At 38.8% G+C, this 24256-nt stretch overlaps 1 protein-coding gene across 1 annotated transcript; it reads right to left on the reverse strand.

The window, feature by feature from the left end:
- Positions 1–713: 713 nt before the first annotated feature.
- Or1b1 (olfactory receptor family 1 subfamily B member 1) lies at positions 714–1667 on the reverse strand. The gene is given in 1 exon segment (NM_001000393.1): positions 714–1667. A coding segment is annotated over 1 exon segment (954 nt).
- Between the last annotated feature and the right edge of the window lie 22589 nt (positions 1668–24256).

Consider the following 24256-nt stretch of genomic DNA (forward strand, 5'->3'; position numbering starts at 1 on the left):
CCATCAATATGAACATGTAACTGTATTAAAAGGTGCCCAAGCTTATGCCAATTTCTAACCACCAGATAACTAAGCCAAATCATGTGTCTTCATTACTGGGAGTTACTGAATTTTCTGCAATGAAGTAGTTTAAATTATGTTATTCTTTTCTATACTCTGTTTACAAAGTAAATATTGAACATAATTTAAAATATATAAACAGGAAAGTACAATGTTCAAATTAAAGTGCCTCAGTGACATTGGGCAGTCATGAAATAGAATTATGACTATCATTCTACACTCATTACTTGGCATTTGCTTGCTCACTAACTAGAATAAGTAGTGAATTTGCCAATTTATCTTTGTCACTTCTTTCTATGTATACCAACACATGATGTATGAAAGTATGGCACATTAGGTGTCACTTAGGAGTAATTCCATTGTGCTTGATTTGACTAGTGTTTTCAAAATCGTATCTTCATATTCCTTAAAAACTCTGAAATCAAAGAAATCCAGGTGTGATGACCTAGATATTACATATCTGATAAAGATATATGAGGGAGATGTAAGTAAAGGAGGTCTTGTCATATGTGGGGGCTAATGTAAAATGTCCACAGCTCTATTATAGCACAATATTGACATGAGCCAAATTAGGAGCAGCTTCAGTTCTGTAGGCTATTTCTTCCTCTCATCATCCCTAAAATGAGCCATGATCAAAATTAAATTCAATCTACTCACGACTCCACTCTCCCCTTTCTCAGTAGTCTGTGGAGGGCACCTTTCACATCCTTATTACGGAGACTATAAACAAATGGGTTAGCCAATGGGGTAATGGCAGTGTACATTACTGAAGCCACCATGTCTTGATTCCGGGAGTTTTGTGAGGGAGGCTGGAAGTAGACCCAAATGATTGTGCCATAGAGGAAGCCAACCATGGTGAGGTGGGATCCACAGGTAGAGACTGCTCTGCGGCGACCAGCTGCTGAAGGCAATTGTAAGATCGTGGCCGCAATTCTCGCATAGGAAAGTACAATAAGGGAACAAGGGCCCAGCATGAGAAACCCACCCTCCAAGAATATAGCCAGTTCATTGGAATGTGTGTCAGAGCAAGAGGCTCGCAGGAGTGGTCGGTGATCACAAAAGAAGTGAGGAAGTTTAACATTGCCCCCAGCATCTCCAGCCCAACACAGTGGCAGAATGAGTCCCACATGCAGCATGGTGTGTACTATGGATACCGCCCAGCTCAAGGCCAGTAAGCGGGCACAGATTTGTCTGCTCATCACCAAAGCATAGTGCAGAGGGTCACAGATGGCCACATATCGATCCAGAGCCATGACAGCAATGACAAGGGTATCTGTGACTCCAAATGCATAGAAGAAAAAAAACTGAGTCAAGCAGCGGGCAGCAGGAATGGCTGGAGAATCAGATGCCAGATGAACCAACAGCTGTGGTAGGGTGACTGTGGATAGTCCCAAGTCTATCATCGAGAGGCCACGCAGGAGATAATACATAGGTGAATGGAGCCTTGAGTCCCAGGAGATGAGCAGTACCAAAGTCACATTCCCCAATATGGTAGTCAGGTAAATAAATAGGAACAATAGAAAGAGTAAACTGTCGGGCAAACCAGCCCTGGAGAACCCAAGGAGCAAGAAGATTGGAGAATGTGATGCGTTAGGGGCACAGTTCATGATGAGGACCAGTTGCATGAAACAGATATTAGATCAAAACCTAAGTCAGGGGTCAAAGGTTAAAGATTAGGTCATGTCTACCTAACTCAATAATGTCATTTAAGGTCCTTAAATACATAGTTTTAACTCTCTCTCTATATATATATATAGATAGATAGATAGATAGATAGATAGATAGATAGATAGATAGATAGATAGATAGATAGATTTCTTCCTCTAAGTAAATTTCTTAATTTTATAGCTTTGTCTTCCCTTATGTTTATCTTTTTAACCTATTCTAGAAGCTCATTCCATCAAATCTAAGCATCTGTAAGTCTTTTAGGTTCATACAACGAGAAACCCTTCATTCACTCTTGTATTTTCATGCAAATTAGTTTATTTCCTATCATTATGAGATAATTTACTGTATCCACTGTTTTTAGCCCTTTGTGTTCCATCCACACCTTATCTCACTATCAACTTCATAATTTATTCTCTCTGTACCTGTAGACAGAAACCTTAAGAAACACAACCATATAAAAATGGTTCCTTCTAACTAGCTAGGTTTTTAGAGTAAAATTCTTGAGCTGTCTTGAGCTTATCTAGTTTTCCTCTTTTTCTTTGAATCTTAGTTTTGCCAATATTAGCCTGATATACAAAACAATGTCTGAATGAATTCCTGCCTCATCTCCCCAAATTCAGTCAATCTTTAATATCTGTATTTTTTCATATATCTGTCCTTTGTTTTTAATCTGTTACCACAATTTAATTTTTGGAATGTTTGACCAGTACTATTTTCCACATGCTCATTCCCAGTGTATCTGCACAGCTGTTCTGATAGATCTTTCACAGTGACTCCAGAATAACCTTTAGATATGTGACTCCATGACTAAATAGAATCAAATCCAAGAAATCTGATCTCTCTTGGACAAAACTTTCATTATTAGTTCTCATTATCTCTCTCCATATTGCGTCTACCCAACTCACACTTTACCCTCATCTGTGAGCCTCATGACCTCTCACACCTTGTATACCTCTCTAGTTCATTGATTCTCTCTCTCTCTCTCTCTCTCTCTCTCTCTCTCTCTCTCTCTCTCCCATCTCTTTCTCTGTCTCTCTTCTTCCTTCCCCCTCCCCTCTCCTCTCTGCCCAGATCTGCCAAGAAACTACTTTAGAGGAAATATTGTGACAGTCGTTCTTTTAAGAGTGCGTTGAAAATGCAAGGGTCTATAATAAATAATAGATGACAGTGAGTATGAAGCTTGAGTAATAACATTCCGTGTGGTTTAGAGTATAAGATAGTTGACATGTGTGAAGCAGAAAATAGAAACTACCAAATAAATTGCAGGCATTCCATAGGCTAAACTTTCAGTGACAGTGGTACACAACCAAGTATCAGTACTGATAGATTCTGATACAGACTTAGATCTATGTGCTATAAATATCAGTGCTCAATGTGAGAAACCACGTGGAAACTTAAGCTTCTTAGCCTTTACTACATGGGTTGGAAATCATTTCCCATAGAATTCAGTTATGGATCTGCACCATACATGGAGTTGCTAATGCTAATCTATGAAGTATACTGATTCATCAGACTAAACAATTAAAAGGAAAAACCTATTCTGATTGGTAAACACATTGGAGTAACTCAGAGAAGCAAATGTAACCCTTCGTGGTAACTTGCATACTTTAAACTGCACAAAAAACCCATAAGTAAAATCTACAAAAATTTTCAAATTAGGAAATACAACCAAAATCTATTCATTATGAATCAGTTCATAATAAACAAATGACAGGGTTAATCCCTTGTTATGAATTATGTTTCACACTTTCAAAAACAAAAAGTGGAATATAAACATTATAAATATGGAGGGGGGGTGGGAAGATAGGGAAATGAGGAGTCAGGGCAAGGGTGCACCAAAATGATGGTTGTATTAAAAAGCTATATGAAAACCACTATCTTGCAACCCAAGTAAAAGATGTAATTTAAAGTGATAGCAGAGCATATGTGATATAAAATATTATGGCGCCAATACTGAGGGCTAAAGGCTTAAGTGGGGGTGGAGGCAAGGGAATGCTAGGAAGAAGGGAGTAGAGGGCAAACTAACCAAAAGTAAGGATGTACATGGAAGTCTTGAAAATCCACTAATGTGCAACTTATAAACAACATAGTTCCTTTTAGCTTAAACATAGGTACCCTGCATAGATGGACAATGCCATACCCAGAAGATATTGTTTATTAAATGAAAATATCAGTATCAAACATGTGATACTTCCCTATGAGTTTTTGGTCAAGATGACCCAGGAAACACACAAAACATGTAGGCAATTGCTATATTCTTGGTTGCCCATTCTAACTAGATAGTAAGACTCTATTACCGAAGACGTGACAGACTTAGATGGCAGACATAGACACAGAACATAGACATCATAAGTCAGAAGTTCACATACTTGGGCAAACCAACTGTTACAGAAGAGGACTGAGGGTTTGTTCTTATGGAAAGTATAATGTGCAACAAAGCTAAAAGTTGTATATACTGAAGAGTTAGAAATACAGGAACCAGGAAGGATAAAGGGGATTGAAAGCATATTACAGAGGTCAGTCACACAAAACCCAAGAAGAATAGAGTTATCATCAAGCAGCTTCACACAGTTAAAAACAGTACAACTTCTATTTTACATGGTGCTTGGAAAATGGAATTCAAACTTATCAAATACTTGAGAGGAATGAGAAAAAATGAGGGGTTTGGGAAATGATTTTTAAATAATATTTTTAAGAATTGCTTGTCACTAAATGAAAAATGAGATTTTACTGAAGTACTTTGACTATCAGAATTTTTATATGGATGCCCAGAAATAGTTTTTACTAAACTAGTATAATAGAAAGTCACATACTATGGAAATTATTCACTTACCTATCAATTTATTTATTGGTTGATTTATCTCTTCTACCATTATTGATTGCTAACTTATGATAAGAGATGACTACTCAACAAAAAGGTCACAAAGAAGCCATGGCATGAAAAAATAGAGAATAAATGTTGGACTAAAATACCAAAATGTGTAATATTATAAATATGAGTATCATAAATATGAGTTAGGGTTCTATTACTGTGAACAGACACCATGACCAAGGCAAGCCTTATAAAGGACATTTAATTTGGGACAGGCTTACTGGTTCAAAAGTTTTGTCAATTATTATCAAGGCAGGAGTAAGGCAGCATCCAGGAAGTCATGGTTCAGGAGGAGCTGAGAGTTCTACATCTTCATCTGAAAGTTGCTGGCAGAACAGGACTTCTAGGAAGCTAGGACAAAGCCCATGCCCACAGTAACACACCTATTCTAATAGGCTACACAACACTAACAGGGCCACACCACTCCCTGAGATGAACATATGCCAACCACCACAATGAGGAAAGAAACAGTGGGTCCTACTTGTAGCTGGTCACATTTCACCCTTGGATGTAGTCATGAAGGGACTATGGTCATTGAAAGATTGCTAAGGAGGTAAAAAAAATCCCAAGACCTGACTTATCAAAACACTTCCAAGTGAAAACAAAACAGCCTTCTATTTTATTTAGACAGCAGCTGCCATTCCAAGTGAATGGTGTGTGGATGCAACTGAGTGCGAATTCATGTCTGTGTTCACAGGGAAAATGCTTTATGCAAATAATAAACTTTTAAAAAATAATTGCTGAAATGCAACATTTACTTTTAATTGGTACATTCTCTTTAAACTTTCTTTCTAAAGTCCCATGCTTCTAAAAAACCTGTGTGAGCTTTCTATTTGAGAAATACCTAAAAAGCATGTGAGTGTCAGCAACAGACATGAAGACATGAAGAGAACTAAGGAGAATAGGAAAGAATGCAAGATGGTAAATGAGAGTGAAAATGATAGATGTAAGGAGAGTATAGGCTGAATATACACATTAAAGAAACAAAACAACTCATAGTAGCAGAGAAAGTCAAGGGAACAATGACATGATAATCGAAACAATGTATTGTAATTTCAAAACTTAAAGAAATAATTTAAAACTTTCAAAAAGATACAAAACTTCATTTAAATAGTATAAAAAAGTTCAAGGAATCTATTGTACAACATAGTGGCTTAATTAGTTAAAATATATTACATTCTTAAAATTAATGTAAGGGAATGAGATTTTGCAGAGGGAAAACTGGGAAGATGGCAATGTAAATAAATAAAAAAACAGTAAAAAATAATTTAATGTGTATTTAGTGCTTTATTAGAAAGTAAGCATTTGAAATATTTATATTAATTCACTTGATTAAACCATTTCATGATGCTTATAAACATCATGTTGAATATGACAACTACATACAAATACTTTTTTAACTTAACAGGTTTTTATAAATAAAATAAAAGGAAAGGGTCTTGAAATAATGAGAGGCAGAAATAGAATTGAAATTGAGGCTGGAGAGATTACTCACAGATTAAGAGCATTAACTGTTCTTCCAAAGGTCCTGAGTTCAATGCCCGGTAACCAGATGGTGGCTCACAACCATCTGTAATGGGATATGATGCCCTCTTCTGTTGTATCTGAAGACATCGACAGTAAACTCATAATACATAGAATAAATAAATCTAAAAAATTAATTAATGTTGAAAACTTAAAGGAAAAGACTAGGGCAAAAATAATGATTTTTGAGGAAACAAGAAGGACCTGTGGACATTAAGTCATACATTAGAAATGTGGACAGGATGGAGGTATAAAAATGAGGGAAGGCTCATAAAAGGGTGTAGATGAAGGAGAAGAGAAAGCAAGAATAATTAATGAGACAAGATGAATACATAAACAAGAAAAGTTGTTCAATGAGGGAAAGGTGACCAAAAGAGAGAAGAAATGGTCATGATAACATAAAAGAGAGAAGATCGTGTCAAGCATGGATGGATACTGTGTGACTGACAGCCTATTAGTAAAGATGAGAGCCAGTGGGATAAATGTGATGAAGAATAAAGATTACCTCCTCATAGCACATTCACCTGGTAAGCCATTTCTCTGACTGTCGAATCTGAGCATTAGTCTGCTGTTTGGCTGGTTGAATCTGTCCATTGTGCTGAAGGCAGGTCTATATTAGAGCAGAGGCTCAGGGCTAGCAAGACGGGTGAGATTTAGCAGTTGTGTAGTCCAAGAGATCATCTCCCTGGTGCTCTTAAAGGATGTCAGATGCAATGCTTACAAATCCATAAGTTAAAGTGGGCATGTTCTCAGGGGAGGGCTAAAAGAACCTCAAGTCTCTCCTAATGATGCTATGCCACTGAATCTGATAGGATAAAAGGGACTATTCAATCAGTTCCCAGGAATATACCATGTATAATTACTTTAATAAATAACACAATTATCACCTTTCTGACTTCATGTGACAGACATGTAATGCAAGGGTCCAAAGTAGTTTTGGATTCATTCTGGTATACAGCACCCACAAGATCTGTGATGTTGATGATTAGTTAAAATCTCAAATCTAACCTTGCATAAAATGGAAACAATATCTTTTTTATGCATATGATGTGAAGACTATATTCTTATATACTGAGCATTATGTAAAGCCTCTATACTGCTGATACTTATTAGAAATATCATCTAGCCAAAGTGCATTCAAAATTTTGAGGTGTGGTTAAGATTCACAGTGTACGTTTCAGTCCCTATATTGGACTATGCTTCTAGATAAAAGCATCTATGTTAAATTCACTTCTGTATCCAGTGTTGGGCCCAGTTCCTGGCACAAAGCAATCCCTCAAGAGTACGTAGCTAACCAGCCAGTGAGGAATAATCCTTCATTAACCATAATACCTGACACAAGGAAATGCCGTTTCTTTCTAATCATTTTCCAACACATTGTTTACCAAGAATAAATATTTACAAGGTGAATGCTATTTTAATCTTTATTTCCTTTTCTTTCTCCCATCCCTATGCTAGGCTGAAATTAATATACAAGATTCCCTCAAAAAGAAGTTCATTTATTATTAATGCTTTGATAATATTAAAATGGATCTCTAAATATTTATATGGGGATTTACTAGAATTATAATTGGAATAGAATAAACACTATATTCCAGCAAGTAAATCATGGAGGTAGACATTGAAATACATTATACCATCTCCCCTGCCAGAAAAAAAAACTGTGTTTATGACTCTGGTAACAGTTGTTCAGAAGTCCAGTTGATAAAATTACAACATAAGCATTCATATACTTTATTTACCGAAACATAATTTACTGAAACAAAAAAAAACATAAAATGAGTTCACCAAATGTTAATGCTAGGGAACACTAAATACCATTAAATCATTTGACTTGAAGCAAACATGAAATAAATATCTAAGTCCCCTCATAATATGACTCAGTGAATACTTTAAGTTTGAAACTTAACTTTCAGAATTGAAGTTTTAAATTATAGCTCTGAAATTGTGATGATAAAATGATTTAGTGCTGCAAATTAACTAGTTAATTTCCATTTTCTAAACCACTCACTTATTCATAAAGAAAAATGTTGGCCTGATCCATGGCCTCATGGCACCTAGATAGCTTGAAGAGAGATACCAAAGCATCAAATCACAGTCTTGAGGACCCTGAGCAGCCAGAATAAAGATACCCAAGCACCCTGCCACACAACTCCATGTACCTGGGGCAGTTAGAAGACACCTAAGCACCCACCCTGCCCCCCAAGGCAGGCGCCACTGCACTGAGGAAATAAGTGATGGAGAGAAGGGAAAGATAGATTATGTGGTAAAGAAATAGGAGAGAAGGTAAAGCTAAAGGGGAAGAGGTGAAACTAATGACTCTGTGGTGCTGAGGAATGGGCAGATATAAGGAGTCTGGGCAAGCACCTGAGGACATGGCTACATCTAGACCCTACTGCTAAAGGCTATGTCTGGGTTAATGGTCCTACTGCAGCCAGAGTCTGTGGCTCATGGGCTCATGATGTCACCATGCGTCATCTGTGGTTGGTGGTCTATGATGCTGCCTGGGACCATCCTGATGGCCACAGTGAGTGGAAAAAATGAATTGAATGGCCTGCACTGCCCACCTGAGACCACAGTAACATCAAAGCCCATGCTGCTGCATGGACCATTTCAGGGTCCATGGTCCTAGATCTGTGTTGATGTCTGAAACATGTATTACCACCAAATATCATGACGATCTAGGTGGTAGTCTGAGGACATTTGATGTCTGAGAACTCTGCTAAGCTGGTCCTGCCCTTCACTGGCCTTCACACTCTAGTACTCCTTGCCTGGGTAGCATGTGAGAGTTGGCTCTGGTAGCACAGGTGCAGAAGAACTGACTCTGATGCTTGCTGGCTGTGGCACTTGGGAGGCAGGACTTCACCATGCCTAGAAAGCACAGTAGAGCTGGCACTGGTGGGACAGGCGTAAAAGAGCTGGTGGGCTGACTAACTTACCTTCTACCCAGGCCCAGATTCAGTGATTTGGTGCTCAGGGTTTGTCCACCCCAACAACCACTACATTTACTAACTGCTGAAATACATGATGGGGCCAATTCTGTAGACCCAGGCGGAGGGATCTCCATGACACTGGCCACCAACAGGATGTTTGAGAGGGGTCCAGGTGAGGATCCCGTCTCGATGGTATAGCAGAGGCCAGAGGCTTTGAACCAGACAAAAGACTCATTGCAGTATTTTCAAGTAGAGCTGTTTGGGGAAAGGGGTGTGTTGTGGGATACCTTGGCACACAACAGCTTCCACAGCAACATGTTGGGTTGGTTGGCTTTATTGTTTCTCGTTTGAATGGAGGTTGCATGGGTAGAGGGCAGATAATTAAGGGATGGAGAGATGAGTGGGATTAAGGGGCATGATATGAAATTAACAAAGAATCTATAAAAATGTTTTTAAAAAATAAAAAATACATTGCCTTGTAGAGATCAGTACAAAGAAATAGGAAATGAAATATTAAACTTTTATTTTTGTGAGTTTATTTTTATTAATTACAAAACACAGATGTATTTTGATCATATTAACATCCCTCCCCCAAATCTTCCCTGACCCACCACTTACTTTTTCCACACGACTTTGTGTCCCGATTTTAAAAAGGGGGGTGGAGGAGGTGGTCCATGGGCCGGAGAGTTGGCTTAGCATTTAAGAGCACTGATTGCTCTTCCAGAGGTCTTGAATTCTAATCCCAGCAACCACATGGTTGTTCTCAACCATCTGCAATGGGATCCAATGCCCTCTTCTGATGTGTCTGAAGAAAGAGACAGTGTGTTCATGTACATTAAATAAATAAATACATACATACATACATACATACATACATACATACATACATATAAAACATGCTCAATGTATATTGCCCATATATCTTGCCATTTGTCCACCAGAATGAGCATACTCTACTAGAAACTATAATCATAAGTGAAACCAACTCTTACTCTCCTGGCAGCTACCAATTGCCAATAGCTCCCCAGATATGGATGAAACTTCATATCTCCAATACTGGGATTTTAAAATCACTTTTAAATTAAAATATGACTATATAATTTCCCTGTTTCCTTTCCTCCTTCCACTCTTTCCCCATATTCTCCAACCCCACCTAACATACTCTCTTATCAGTACTCAAATAAAATACATACAAGTAACATTATATGGAATGAGTGTGAGTGAGTGAGTGTGTGTGTGTGTGTGTGTGTGTGTGTGTGTGTGTGTGTGCAGAAATGAAAGAAATGAAAGAAAAAGATGCCATGCCATCACAATTAAAATGAGTTCATATGTGCAGTGTTTCATTGTTGTGTTCAGAAAATTTTTAGAATTCATCCTGAAGTCATCCACCCCCCTTGGCACTTAGAATCTTTCTGCCCCCCTTCTCCAAAGATTCTGAGACCCCGGGTGGAGGGAGTGTGATATATGTGTCCCATTAAAGACTAAGCATTCCACAGTCTCTAATGATCTGCACCTGGACCACTTGTGAGTCTCTGTACATCACCAGCTGTTGCAGAACAGAAACTTCTCTGATGAGGTTTAAAAGATGCATGAATCTATGAGCATAACAATAATTTTTATCTCAAATGTTCAATTTTACCAATAAATACTTGGGAGTCAGATGCTGGGGTGAAAGCCTGCCAGCTCAGAGAAGCAGAGAAAACAAACACTTGACCTACCTCTTCAGCTGATGTTGCAAAAGGAAAAGCAACTTCTCCTTCTTCACCTTGTCTTCAAACTGAATGTCCCTCCATTTGACTTCCTCTGTGTCTCCCTAGTCATCCTTCTGACTTCCTCTCACTCTCTATGTTTTCTTCCTATGTTCACCCCCTATCAATTGATTGCTTGCTCCAACTACGGTTGGTTTTATTTAGTCCTTTTTACAATAAACAGAAAGCTCTTGGATTAAAAGTGTGTGTTAGGGCTGAGCCACATCACTCTTAGAAACAGGTTTTTCTAGTAAACCACACAATCACAGGGTTCACATTTTTAACAAACAAAGAAGAAATCCTTTAAATCAGTTTAATACTGTGCCCATTTAGCAAACTAATGACAGTTGGTTCTGTCCTAGAGCCTATCCCTTTGTCTAACCACAGGTTCTTTCTGATAATGGTGACAGGTATTGGCTTTATCTTGTAGAGCTGAACTTAAATCCAGACAGAAAGTGGTTGGTTACTCACAATGTGTTCATAACAGTATTGCACCAGTGGACATGTCTTGCCAAGCAGACAATATTGTAACTCACTGTGTTCATAGTAGGGTAAATTGATGATTACTTTTCTTCAGTAGCATGTATAGCAACCTTCAGCCCTTTGAAATCTAGACAGTAGGGATAAGGCCTCCAGGTCAATATCAGCTTGATTTCTCTGTATTCTATGATTTAATTGTGTAGTATCTTTAAGAGTAGGCCTTAGGCCCATGTTCTGCAGGGTAACCAGAAACATTGGCAATAGATTGTAATGTCAGTGTACTTATTAGACCATACTAGCCAATGATTTGAAACAGGAAACCCATTTCTGGCACTGAGTTTTTTTTTCTTAGGCTATGGATTCTAGTAGGGACATTGTCACACCATTATAGGGTAAACGTAGTTTTACAGTCATCATCTCCAACATTTCATTCAAGTCACAAATTGGATTGCAAATTCTGTATTGAAATTAGAAGTATTTCTTCACATGAGTGGGATTGGGGTGCATCATATGAAATTCACAAAGAAAAGAGAGAAGGGGGAAGGGCTTATTCCACATAACCAGAAATGTCTCCTTGGTCATGGATGTGAGCTACTAGAAAGGACTTCAGTCCATGTTAAAAGAAACAAAAACAGTGATAGGAAAATTGTTCCTTTTGTTTTTAGTTTTTTTCTCCCAAACTCCCCTCCCCTTCTTCCATTTTTTCTACATTTTTTGCTCTATTGAAAATTGAGATTGTATAAATCTGGTTATAGGCTACAAGATATCAAAATCTTATAGATGTTAAATTTTAAGTTATTATACTAAGAAGGTCTGTTATAAAAGCATTTCTGAATTTATATATAAAATTTGTATCTACTTAGTAAAGCAATTACATGAATTAGTTTACATGGTATAATGAACTGGTGTCCTCCTTTGCCTCTGGTATTATTATTTTGTTTTACACTCCCCTCCTAGTTTATTCCCCTATTTTATTCCCCTCCTAGTCCATCTCCCAAGGGTTCCACATTCCATACCTCTTCCCCATACCCCTATACTTTCCCCCATACCCACAAGGATGTTCCCAACCCATCCACCCTACCAGGCCTCTAAACTTCCTGGGGCCTCCAGTCTCTTGAGGATTAGTTGCATCTTCTCTGACTGAACACAGACCCAGGAGTCCTCTGCTGATATGTGTTGGAAGCCTCACCTCAGCTGGTGCATACTGCTTGGTTGATGATCCAGTGTCTAAGAGATCTCAAGGGTCCAGATTAATTGAGACTGCTGGTCCTCCTACAGGGTTCCTCCTTAGCTTTCCAGCTTTTCAACCAGAGTAGTCAGCAGCTTCTGTTCATTGTTTGGGTGCACATATCTGCATCTGACTGTTTCAGCTGCTTGCTGGGTCTTTTGGAGAGCAGTCATGGTAGGTCCTTTTTGTGAATGCCCCATAGCTTCAGTAATGGTGTCTGGTCTTGAGCCCTCCCCTTGAGCTGTATTCTGGTTTGCACCTGTCGCTAGACCTTCTTTTCCTCAGGCTCTTCTCCATTTCCATCCCTGCATTTCTTTCAGTCAGGAAGAATTATGGGTCAGAGATTTGGCTGTGGGGTAGCAGCCCCACCCCTTACTTCATATCATGTCTTTCTGCTGGAGGTGGATTCAAAAAGTTTCCTCTTCCCATATCTAGGGTCCCCTCTTTGAGTCCTGAGAGTCTCTTCACTTCCCAGGTCTCTGGTACACTCTAGAGGGTCTTCCCAAACTCCTAAGGTCTCGTTTTTCCATTCTTTCTGCTGGACCTCAGGGCTTCAGTTCTTTTCCCTCACCCAATAACAGATCCCCTTTCCCCCACAATCATCTCCTTTCCCTCCTATGTCCCTTCCTCCCCCATTAGGGTTGCTTTCTTCTGGAAAGCGGAACTGAGGCGTCCTCACTTGGGCTTTCAGCTTGTTGACCTTTGCGAATTCTGTGGACTGTATCTTGAGTATGCTGTACTCTTTTGGGCTAATATCCACTTAGTAAGAACATACCATGCTTGTTTTTTGGATCTGAGTTACCTCACTCGGATGAATTTTTCTAGTTCCATCCATTTACCTGCAAGACTCAGGATGTCCTTGTTCCTATTAGCTGAGCAGTATTCCATTGTGTAAATGAATCACGTTTTCTATATCCATTCTTTGGGCTTGGGATGACTGGCCTGTTTCCAACTTCTGACTATCACAAATAAGGCCACATGAACATAGTGAAACATGTGCCCCTTGTCATGATGGGGCATTTTTGGGGTATATTCACAAGAGTTGTATTTCTGCATCTTTAGGTAGGTCTATTTCCGATTTTCTAAGGAACCTCCAAGTTGATTTTCAGAGTGGTTGTAAAAGTTTGCAATCCCACCAGCAATAGAGAAGTGTTCCTCTTTCTCCACATCCTCACCAACATGTGTTGTCACCTGAGGTTTTTCTTTTTCTTTTTTTTTTTTTTTTTGCCTGTTCAACAAAGAATATTTATGGGCTTTGAGCATGGAGACATCACATTTCAATCACAGCAGGGCAGAGGAATTAACACACTTAAGGAAGGAAACCAGAGAGGACACAGAGTCCCCCACCACACACATCTCCTCTCTCTATGGGGATTCTTGGTCTCATAGTGCTCCCTTCTGGTCCTTAGTTCCCAAGCAGTTAGGTTTATCATGGATCACATTAAGTTGCACAGTCCCACTTATGAAATAACTTATCCCTTTAACTTCAGTGTTAACAGAGCTCACCTTAACAAATAAATGTCTCTAGTTTACCTAAAGATAATGACTTATTCATCAGTGATTTTTGAGGTGTGCCAATACTACTATAATATCCTCTCAAAGTCAGACTCCTCCTTAGTTCATTCCAGCTCTACTACTTCCCATTTCTATAAAGGTAAAAACAGGCTACACTGTCCTCAGGCTACACTGGGGACAGAGCACCTGTGCTCCAAGGGTAAATCACACACCTTACATTGTGTAAGGGAGTAAGAAGACATGCACGATAATTTTACGTAGGAATAAGAGTGTTGATATCAGTAACAAAAATGTTGAGGCAGTTCAAGACCTGTCTGACCCTTAGAACTTAGTGCTGAAATAAGCCTACCTTAAATGAATGGATAGTTGGAAAAGCCTGTGCTTGGTGAAAAAATAAAATACCTACCAGATAAAAGGTCTGGGTCTTAGAGATCTGCAATAAGAACCATTCCATAATCACAGGGTCTTTCTGGGACTGAGACACCAACCAAAGAGCATACAAGGAGTACAAACATGATGACATATACATTGAAAGACAAGCACACAACCTTGTTTGGTTTGCTCCACCTCATTATTCTTAACGAACATCAGGCATGTATTGGTTTGCCTACCATAGAATTGTTGAGCTCAAATTGTGGTAATGCTCACATTGAGAGAAACCTGACCCCAAGAACTGCTTGTGAGATTCCTGCAACTGCTTGCTGGTACAGCAGCCCCAGGCCAGCTGTTGAGACTTCTGTTTTCTTCATGTTTGAAATACAGGTGTCTGCATACCTACAGGACTGGTTTGCAACCACTGAGTTGTGTTTGGTGTTTGCTATGGGACTCAACTGTGGCCAAAGATGAAGCTCACTCCCAAAGAACTATTGCTGAACAGGCCCAATTCCACCATAACATAATAAATTTTCTCTACTATTTCCTCCACTGGGTGATGGAGTAGAGGAAAGGATGAACCTTTGTTAAAATTAAGCTTCAAAAAATGTATGCCTACAAAGGACCAGTAGATCCAATGATGGCCTGGTGCTTGCAAATACTGTCTTTTTTATTTTTATTAGATATATTTCTTTACTTGCATTTAAAATGTTATCTCCCTTCCCAGTTTCCTGTCCATAAGCTCACATCACCTCCCCCTCCCCCACACAGGTATTCCCCCCACCCAACCCCTTTACTGGCCCCCCATAGTCACCTGCACTAGGGTCCAACCTTGGCAGGACCAAGGTCTTCCCCTTCCAATGGCATCCCAGCAAGGCTATTCTCTGTTACATATGCAGTTGGTGCTCAGGGTCAGTCCATGTGTAGTCTTTGGGTAGTGGTTTAGTGCCTGGAAGCTCTGGTTGGTTGGTATTGTTGTCTTTATGGGGTTGCATCCCCCTTCAGCTCTTTCAATCCTCTCTCAGTTCAGGGTCACATTCTCAGTTCAGTGGTTTGCTGCTAGGATTCACTTTGTATTTAACATGCTGTGGTACTGTCTCTCAGGAGAGATCTATATATGGGGTTCCTTTCAGCATGCATTTTTTAGCTTCATCAATCTTATCTAGTTTGAGTGATATATCTATGCCACATGTGGGAAAGGCTCTGAATGCCAGTTCCCTCAGTTGCTGCTCTAAACGTTGCTTCCATATCCCCTCCTATGGATATTTTCCCCTTTTAAGAAGGAGTGGGAGCATCCACATTTTGGACAACCTTCTTCTTGAGCTTCCTGTGGTCTGTGGATGCATCTTGGGTAGTTAAAGTTTTTGGGCTAATATCCACTTATCAATGAGTGCATACCAAGGGTGCTTTTCTATAATTGGGTTATCTCACTCAGGATGATATTTTCTAGTTCATTCCATGTGTCTAAGAATTTCATGAAGTCATTGTTTTTGATACCTGAGTAGTACTCCATTGTGTCAATGTACCATATTTTTTCAAACCATTCCTCTTTTGAAGGACATCTGGGTTCTTTCAAGCTTCTGGCTATTATAAATAAGACTGCTATGAACATAGTGAAGCATGTGTCTTTGTTGTATGTTGGAGCATCTTTTTGGGTATATGCTGAGAAGAGGTAATTCAATATCCAATTTTCTGAGAAACCTCCAGACTCTTTTCCAGAGTAGTTGTACCAGTTTGCAATCCCAGTAACAATGGAGGAGTGTTCCTCTTTCTCCAGATCCTTGACAGCATCTGCTGTCACCTGAGTTTTTGGTCTTAGTCATTCTGATTGCTATGAGGTAGAATCTCAGGGTTGTTTTCATTTGCATTTCCTTGATGACTAAGGATGTTGAACATTTCTTTAGGTGCTTTTTGGCCATTCAATAATCCTCAGCAGAGAATATTTTGTTTAGCTCTGTGCCCCATTTTTAATAGGGTTATTTGGCTCTCTGGAGTCTAACTTCTTCAGTTTTTTGTATATTTTGGATATTAGCCCTCTATCAATAGGATTGGTAAAAATCTTTTCTCAATCTGTTTGTTGCCATTTTGTCCTAACCACAGTGTTCTTTGCCTTACAAAAGCTTTGTACTTTTATGAGGTCCCATTTGCTAATTTTTGATCTTACAGCCTAAGCCATTGGTGTTTTGTTCAGGAAAATTTCCCCAGTGCCTGTGTTCGAGACTCTTCCCCACTTTTTCTCCTATTACTTTGAGTGTATCTGGTTTGATGTGGAGGTCCTTGATCCAATTGTACTTAAGCTTTGTGCAGGGTGATCAGAATGATTTGCATTCTTCTACATGCGACCTCCAGGTAAACCAACAACATTTGTTGAAAATGCTATCTTTCTTCCATTGGATGATTTTAGCTCCTTTGTCAAAGATCAAGTGACCATAGGCTTTTGGGTTCATTTCTGTGTCTTCAATTCTGTTCCTCTGATCTATCTTCCTGTCTCTATACCAATACCACACATATTTTATGACTATTGTTCTGTAATACTGCTTGAAGTCAGGGATGGTGATTTCCCCAGAAATTCTTTTATTACTGAGTATAGTTTTTGCTCTCCTGGGGTTTTTGTTATTCCAAATGAATTTGCAAATTGCTCTTTCTATAACTATAAAGAATTGAGTAGAAATTTTGATGGGGATTGCATTGAATCTGTAGATTGCTTTTGGCAAAATGGCCATCTTAACTATATTAATCCTGCCAATCCATAAGCATGGAAGATCGTTACATCTTCTGAGATCTTCCTCAATTTCTTTCTTCAGAGACATGAAGTTCTTGTCATACAGATCTTTCACATGCTTGGTTAAAGTCACACCAAGATATTTTATATTATTTGGGACTACTGTGAGGGTGCCATTTCTCTAACTTCTTTCTCACCCTATTTACCCCTTGAGTAGAGGAAGGCTACTGATTTGAGTTAATTTTATACCCCCACACTTTGTTGAAGTTGTTTATCAGATTAAGTAGTTCTCTGGTGGAACTTTAGGGGTAACTTAAGTACACTATCATACCATCTGCAAACAGTGATATTTTGATTTCTTCCCTTCCAATTTATATTCCTTGGACCACCTTTCACTGTCTGATTGCCCTGCTTTGGACTTCAAGTACTATATTGAATAAGTAGGAAGAGAGTGGGCAGCCTTGTCTAGTCCCTGATTTTAGTGGGATTGCTTCAATTTCTCTCCATTTAGTTTGATGTTATCTACTGGTTTACTGTATATGGCTTTTACTGTATTTAGATATGGGCCTTGAATTCCTGATCTTTCCAGGACTTTTATCACGAGGGGGTGTTGAATTTTGTCAAATGCTTTCTCAGCATCTAATGAAATGATCATGTGGTTCTTATCTTTGAGTTTGTTTATATAGTAGATTACATTGATGGATTTTTATATATTAAACCACCCCTGCATCCCTGGGATGAAACCTACTTGATCATGATGGATGATCATTTTGATGTTATTGCATTTGGTTTGTAAGAATTTTATTTAGTATTTTTGCCTCAATATTCATAAGGGAAATTGGTCTGAAGTTCTCTTTCTTTGTTGGGCCATCGTGTGGTTTTGGGTAATTGTGGCTTCATAGAAGGAATTTGGTAGTGCTCCGTCTGTTTCTATTCTGTGGAATAGTTTGGACAGTATTGGTATGAAGTCTTCTATGAAGGTCTGATAGAGTTCTGCACTAAACCCATCTGGTGTGGGCTCTTTTTGGTTGGGAGACTTTTAATACCTGCTTCTACTAGGAGTGATGGGGTTGTTTAGATGCTTTATTTGTTTCTGATTACCTTTGGTACCTGGTGTCTGTCATCTGTCCATAGAAAATTGTCCCTTTCCTCCAGATTTTCCAGTTTTGTTGAATATAGCCGTTTGTAGTCGGATCTGATGGTTTTTTTTAATTTCTTCAGATTCTGTTATTGTTATGTCTCCCTTTTCATTTCTGATCTTGTTAATTTGGATACACTCTCTGTGACCTCTGGTTAGTCTGGATAAGGGTTTATCTATCTTGTTGATTTTCTCATAAAACCAGCTCCTGGGTTTCTTGATTCTTTGTATAGTCTTTTTTCTTTCTATTTGGTTGATTTCAGCCCTGAGTTTGATTATTTCCTGCCTTCTACTCCTCTTAGGTTAATTTCTTTTGTTCTAGAGCTTTTAGGTGTACTGTCAAGCTGCTGACATATGCTCTCTCCTGCTTCTTTTTGCAGGTACTCAGAGTTATGAGTTTTCCTCTTAGCACCACTTTCATTGTGTCCCATAAGTTTGGGAATGTTGTATCTCCATTTTCATTAAATTCTAAGAAGTCTTTAATTTCTTTCTTTATTTCTTCCTTGACCAGGTTATCACTGAGTAGAGCATCGTTCAACTTCCATGTATATGTGGGCTTTCTGTCATTATTGTTGTTATTGAAGACCAGTCTTAGTGTGTGGTGATCTGATAGGATGCATGGGATTATTTCTATCTTCCTGTATCTGTTGAGGCCTGTTTTGTAACCGATTATATGGTCAGTTTTGGAGAAGGTACCATAAGGTGCTGAGAAGAAGGTATATCCTTTTGATTTAGGATGGAATGTTTGTCACCTGAGGTTTTGTTCTCAGTTATTCTGTCTGGTGTAAGGTGGAATCTCTGGGTCTGATTTGCATTCCTCTCATCACTCCTTTCCTTATGTGTGTCTCAGCCATTCAAGATTCATCTATTGTGAATTCTCACTTTAATTATATACTCCATTTTTATTGGGTTGTTTGGGTTTTTTGTCATAAGCTTCTTGAGTTTTTTATTTATTTTGGATATCAGACTATCAGATGTGGATTTAGTGAAGATTTTTTCCCAATCTGTAGGATGCTGATTTGTCTTATTGAATATGTCCTTTGCCTTACAGAAGCTGTCCAGTTTCGGGAGGTCCCATTTATCAATTCTTGATATTACAGCGTGAGACATTGGAGTTCTGATTAGGAAATTTCCCACTGTGCCAATGAGTTCAATGTTCTTTCCTATTTTCTCTTCAATTAGATTCATTTTATCTGGTTTTATGATGAGGCCCTTGATCTACTTGCACTTGAGCTTTGTGGTGACAAATACAGATCTATTTTCATATTTCCACATAGAGACATCCAGTTAGATCAGCACCATTTATTGAAGATGCTTTCTTTTTTCCATTGTATATTTTTGGCTTCTTTCTGAAAGATCAATTGTGCATAATGTGTGGTTTTATTTCTGAGTCTTCAATTCTATTCCATTGATCAACTTGTCTGTCTCTGTACTAATACCATTAGTTTAAATTTTTACATCGATATTCATAAGCAAAATTGGTCTGAAGTTCTTTTTTGATAGGGTCCTTGGTGTGGTTCAGGTATCAGACTGAATGAGGCTTCATAGAATGAATTAAGTAGTGTTCCTTCTGTTTCTATTTTATGGAATAGTTTGAGGAATATTGGTAGCAAGTCTTCTTTGAAGGTCTGGCAGAATTTTGAACTAAATCCATCTGGCCCTGGGATTTTTTCCGTTGGGATATTTTTAATGACTTCTTCTATTTCCTTATGGGATATGGGCCTGTTTAGAAAGTTATTGAAACATTTTTAATTCTTCTTTTATATAATATTCCAGAACACAGCCACCTCTTACTACACTTCTCCAAGTTTTTCTTCATTTTTCCCTCCCTAAAATCCACTGTTCCTTCATTTCCCTTCAGAAAAGATACCATTCATGGCATAACAAGACGCAATTAAGACTAAGCACAAATCCTCATATCAAGATTGAAAGAAGCAACCCAGTAGGAGGAAAAGGATCCCAATAAAAGAGTCAGAGACAACCCCCTCCCAGTGTTAAGGGTCTCACAAAGCCCCAAGATAAACAACCACGAGAGTTGATTCAATGGGTCATATTCTCATGGTATCCTCATTTTAATAGATGCAAAGGTTTTAGTCTCTTATTATGATTTAATCAATGAGCAGATAGTGAATTTTAAAGTTTTGACTTGCACAATAAGACACTGATGACCTGTTACCTACATTGTAGACTATAATAATGTGTTGTGTGTTGTTAAATAGCTAAAAGAACAGATATATTCTCAAATACCAAAAATAGATGGTTTCTGGCCATTTTATATTAGTCTGATTTAATCATTCAATAATGATGCATGTACTGAAATTTCATGTTGTATTCTATAGACTTTTTCTGATTATTTTTAAAAACTAAAATAAAAATTAAAGGTTTATTTTAAACAATAAAAGATTTTGCCAGTTCTTTTAGCTTCCTCTTTAGAATGTCTCAAAAAAATGGAAGGTCTTGTCTTTAAATTTGTTTTATTGAGGGGAGGTTAGCAGACACATAGCAGACTGTGTATAGTGAAAGTATGAAGGTATGTGAATGAGCCCTGCCAAGATTAGAAAACCTCACAACAGGTAGACACCCTCAACCTAACATTTAGGAAAGCTTTATGCACTCCTTCCTTAGTCCCCAAATCATTGGTCCTCTTTCAATCACTTGAGACTACAGTTTTCTAGAAAGTTGTATAAATGCACTTCGTAAATTTCTGGCTTTTTTCCCATTTAGTATGTATGTTTAGAAGTTGGGCTACATTGTGTACATGAATAGTTTGTTCCTTTATTACAGGTAATATTCAGTTGTGTAAATATATTGTTTGACTTATTCAGCAGTTGATAGATATTTGAAGAGATTATAGTATGGGATTAACAAATACAAGATTTATGAAAATTCACATTTGAATCATGACCCTCACAAAAAAATGAAAGCTAGATGTGCACTGACTTGATCATAAGGTATGTGCATGCACTTGGAAAGTTGGGAGTCTTTCCAGAAGGGCTGAACCATTATGCAAACCACTAACAGAGCATGACTGTTCCAATTCATTCATATCCATATCCTCAGGGGCACTTGGCATTGAGAAACAGTCAGTCACTATGTCTTCTTGAATTATGGTGGCATAGATAATATACAATTTGCCACATTATCATTTATTTATTTATATACTTTACATATTAATCACAGCTTCCACTCCTTCCTCTTCTCCCATTCCCTCTCACTGCTCATCCCCATTCACTCTCCCCTTCTCTGAGAAGGGGAGGCCTCCCATGGATACCAAACAGCCTTGACATATCGAGTTGTTGTAGTAATAGATGCATCTTCTACTAAGGCTAGACAAGGCAACCTAGTTAGGGAAAAGTGATCCAAAAGCAGGCAATATAATTACAGTCCCTTTTCCTGCTTTAGGTGTCCTACATGAAGACCCAGCTAAATAACTATAGCATATGTGCAAAAGGATGAGGTCCATCCCATGCATGCTCTTGAGTTGGTGGTTCAGTTTCTGAGCACTTATGGGCCCATGTTAAGTCTGTGAGTATACTTATAGTGACCTTGACCCCTTTGGCTCTTTCAATCCTTCCTCCAGCCCCCTTCCACAGGATTCCCCAAGCTCTATTTAATGTTTGCACCAATTTCCATCAGTTCCTGGGTGAATCCTCTCTGATAACTTATGTCTGGAATTAAAGAAAAATATAATTAGTAGTAACAGTGGTGGGATTCCCCTCATGGCATGAGTATCAACCTAAGCCAGTCATGGATGGAATCTTCATTCAAATTCTGTTCCATCTTTATCCCTGCATATCTTGTAGGCAAGAAATATTGTAAGTCTAAGATTTTATGGATGGGTTTGTGTCCCTCCTTTGGAAATCTTGCTTAGCTACAGAAAATGCCCAGTTCAGACTCCATGTCCCCTATTGCTAGGAATCTTAGCTAGGTTTACACCCATAGAATCCTGAGAGTTTCCATTGTCCTTAGTTTCTAGTTCATCCAAAAATGCTCCCCACCAACTCAGATTTCTCTTCCTGTACTCTCTCACCTTGCCCTCCCAGACCTCACCACTCCTGTTCCCCTCCAAACCCCTCTCTGACCCAGTCCCCTCACTCCATCTACACACGATGTCTAACTTCCCATTCTCAGTGATATTCAATCATCTCCCATTATACTCTCCTTGTTATTTAGCCTCTCTGGATCTGTGTTTTGTAGCATGGTTATCCTGTACTTTATGACTAATATCCACTTATAAGTATATACAATGTTTATCTTTTGGGGTCTTGGTTACCTCACCCAGAATGATCCATCCATTTGTTTGAAAATGTCATGATATTCTCATTTTAATTACAGAATAATACTCCAATGCATGAATGTACCACATTTTGTTTATCCATTCTTATGTTGAAGGACATCTACAGTGTTTCAGGTTTCTTGCTATTAAAAAATAAGGCTTCATTAAACACGTTTTTTCTTTTAAAAAAAATAAGGCTTCTATGAACATAGTTAAACAAAGGTCCTTTGTGGTATGGTGGACTTTCTTTTGGGTATAGGTCCAGGAGTATTATAGCTGGGTCTTGAAGTGGATATATTCCCAATTTTCTTTTTTTATTCCTGCTAACTTCATTTTTTATTGGATTTTGTTATTTATATTTCAAATGTTATCCCCTTTCCTGGTTTCCTGTCTATAAACTATCCCATTGCCCCTCCCTCCCCTGCTTCTATGAGGGTGTTTCCTCACTCACACACACACTCTCCTTCCCACCTCCCCACACTAACATTCACCTACATTGGGGCATAGAGCCTTGGCAGAACCAAGGTCTTCTCCTCTCATTGATGCCTAACAAGGCCATCCTTTGCTACATATTCAGCATGGACCTGTCCATGTCTACTTTTTGAATGGTGATTTAGTCCCTGGGAGCTCTGGTTGGTTGGTATTGTTGTTCTTATGGAAAACCCTTCACCTCCTTCAATCCTTTCTCTAACTCCTCAACTGGGGACCCCATTCTCAGTTCAATGGTTGGCTTTGAGCATCAACCTCTGCATTTGTTGTGCTCTAACAGAAACTCTCAGGAGACAACTCAATCAGGCTCCTCTTAGCTTGCACTTCTTGGCTTCAGCAATATTCTCTGAGTGTGGTGGCTGTATGTATATGGGCTGGATCCCTAGGTGGGGCAGTCTCTGCATGGCCTTTCCTTCAGTCTCTGCTCCAAATTTTGTCTCCATATTTCCTCCTATGAATTGTTTGTTCCTCTTTCTAAGATGGACTGAAGCATCCACACTTTGGTCATCCTTCTTCTTGAGCTTCATGTGGTCTGAGGATTGTATATTGGGTAATCTCAGCTTTGGGGCTAACATCCACTTATCAGTGAGTGCATACCATGCGTGTTTTTTTTGTTCCCTTCTGATTGGGTTACCTCCCTCAGGATGATAATTTCTAGTTCCAACCATTTGTCTATGAATTTCATTTAGTCATTGCTTTGAATATCTGAGTAGTACTCCACCTCCAAATTGATTTCCAAACTGATTATATAAGTTTGCACTCCTGTCAGCAGTGTGCTCCACAGATTCACCAGCAAGCAGCTGAGTGTAAGATGTAATCTCGAGTCATTTTGATGTGCATTTCTCTCATGACTAAAAATGTCGAACATCTCTTTAAGTGCTTCTTGGCACTAGACATACGTCTGTTGAGAATTCTTTGTCTAGAAGAATACCACATTTTAAAAAAATACTACTTTTATTTTAACACTCCAGTTGTTACCCCTTCCCCATCTACCTTCCCACAGTTCCACATCCCATTCCTCCTCCCCTGTCTCTAAGAGGCTGTCTCCACCATGCCATCTCACCACAACCCCACCAGACCTCCCTAATCCCTGTGTCTCAAGTCCCTCCAGGGTTAGGCCTGTCTTCTCTCATTGAGGCCAAGCCAGACAGTCCTCTGTTGTATATTTGTCAGGGGTCTGGAACCAGCTACTGCATGCTGCCTGAATGGTGGCTGAGTGTCTGATAGCTCT

Source organism: Rattus norvegicus, chromosome 3 (genome assembly GCF_021556685.1).
Source record: "Rattus norvegicus strain SHRSP/BbbUtx chromosome 3, alternate assembly SHRSP_T2T, whole genome shotgun sequence".
Lineage (NCBI taxonomy): Eukaryota > Metazoa > Chordata > Mammalia > Rodentia > Muridae > Rattus > Rattus norvegicus.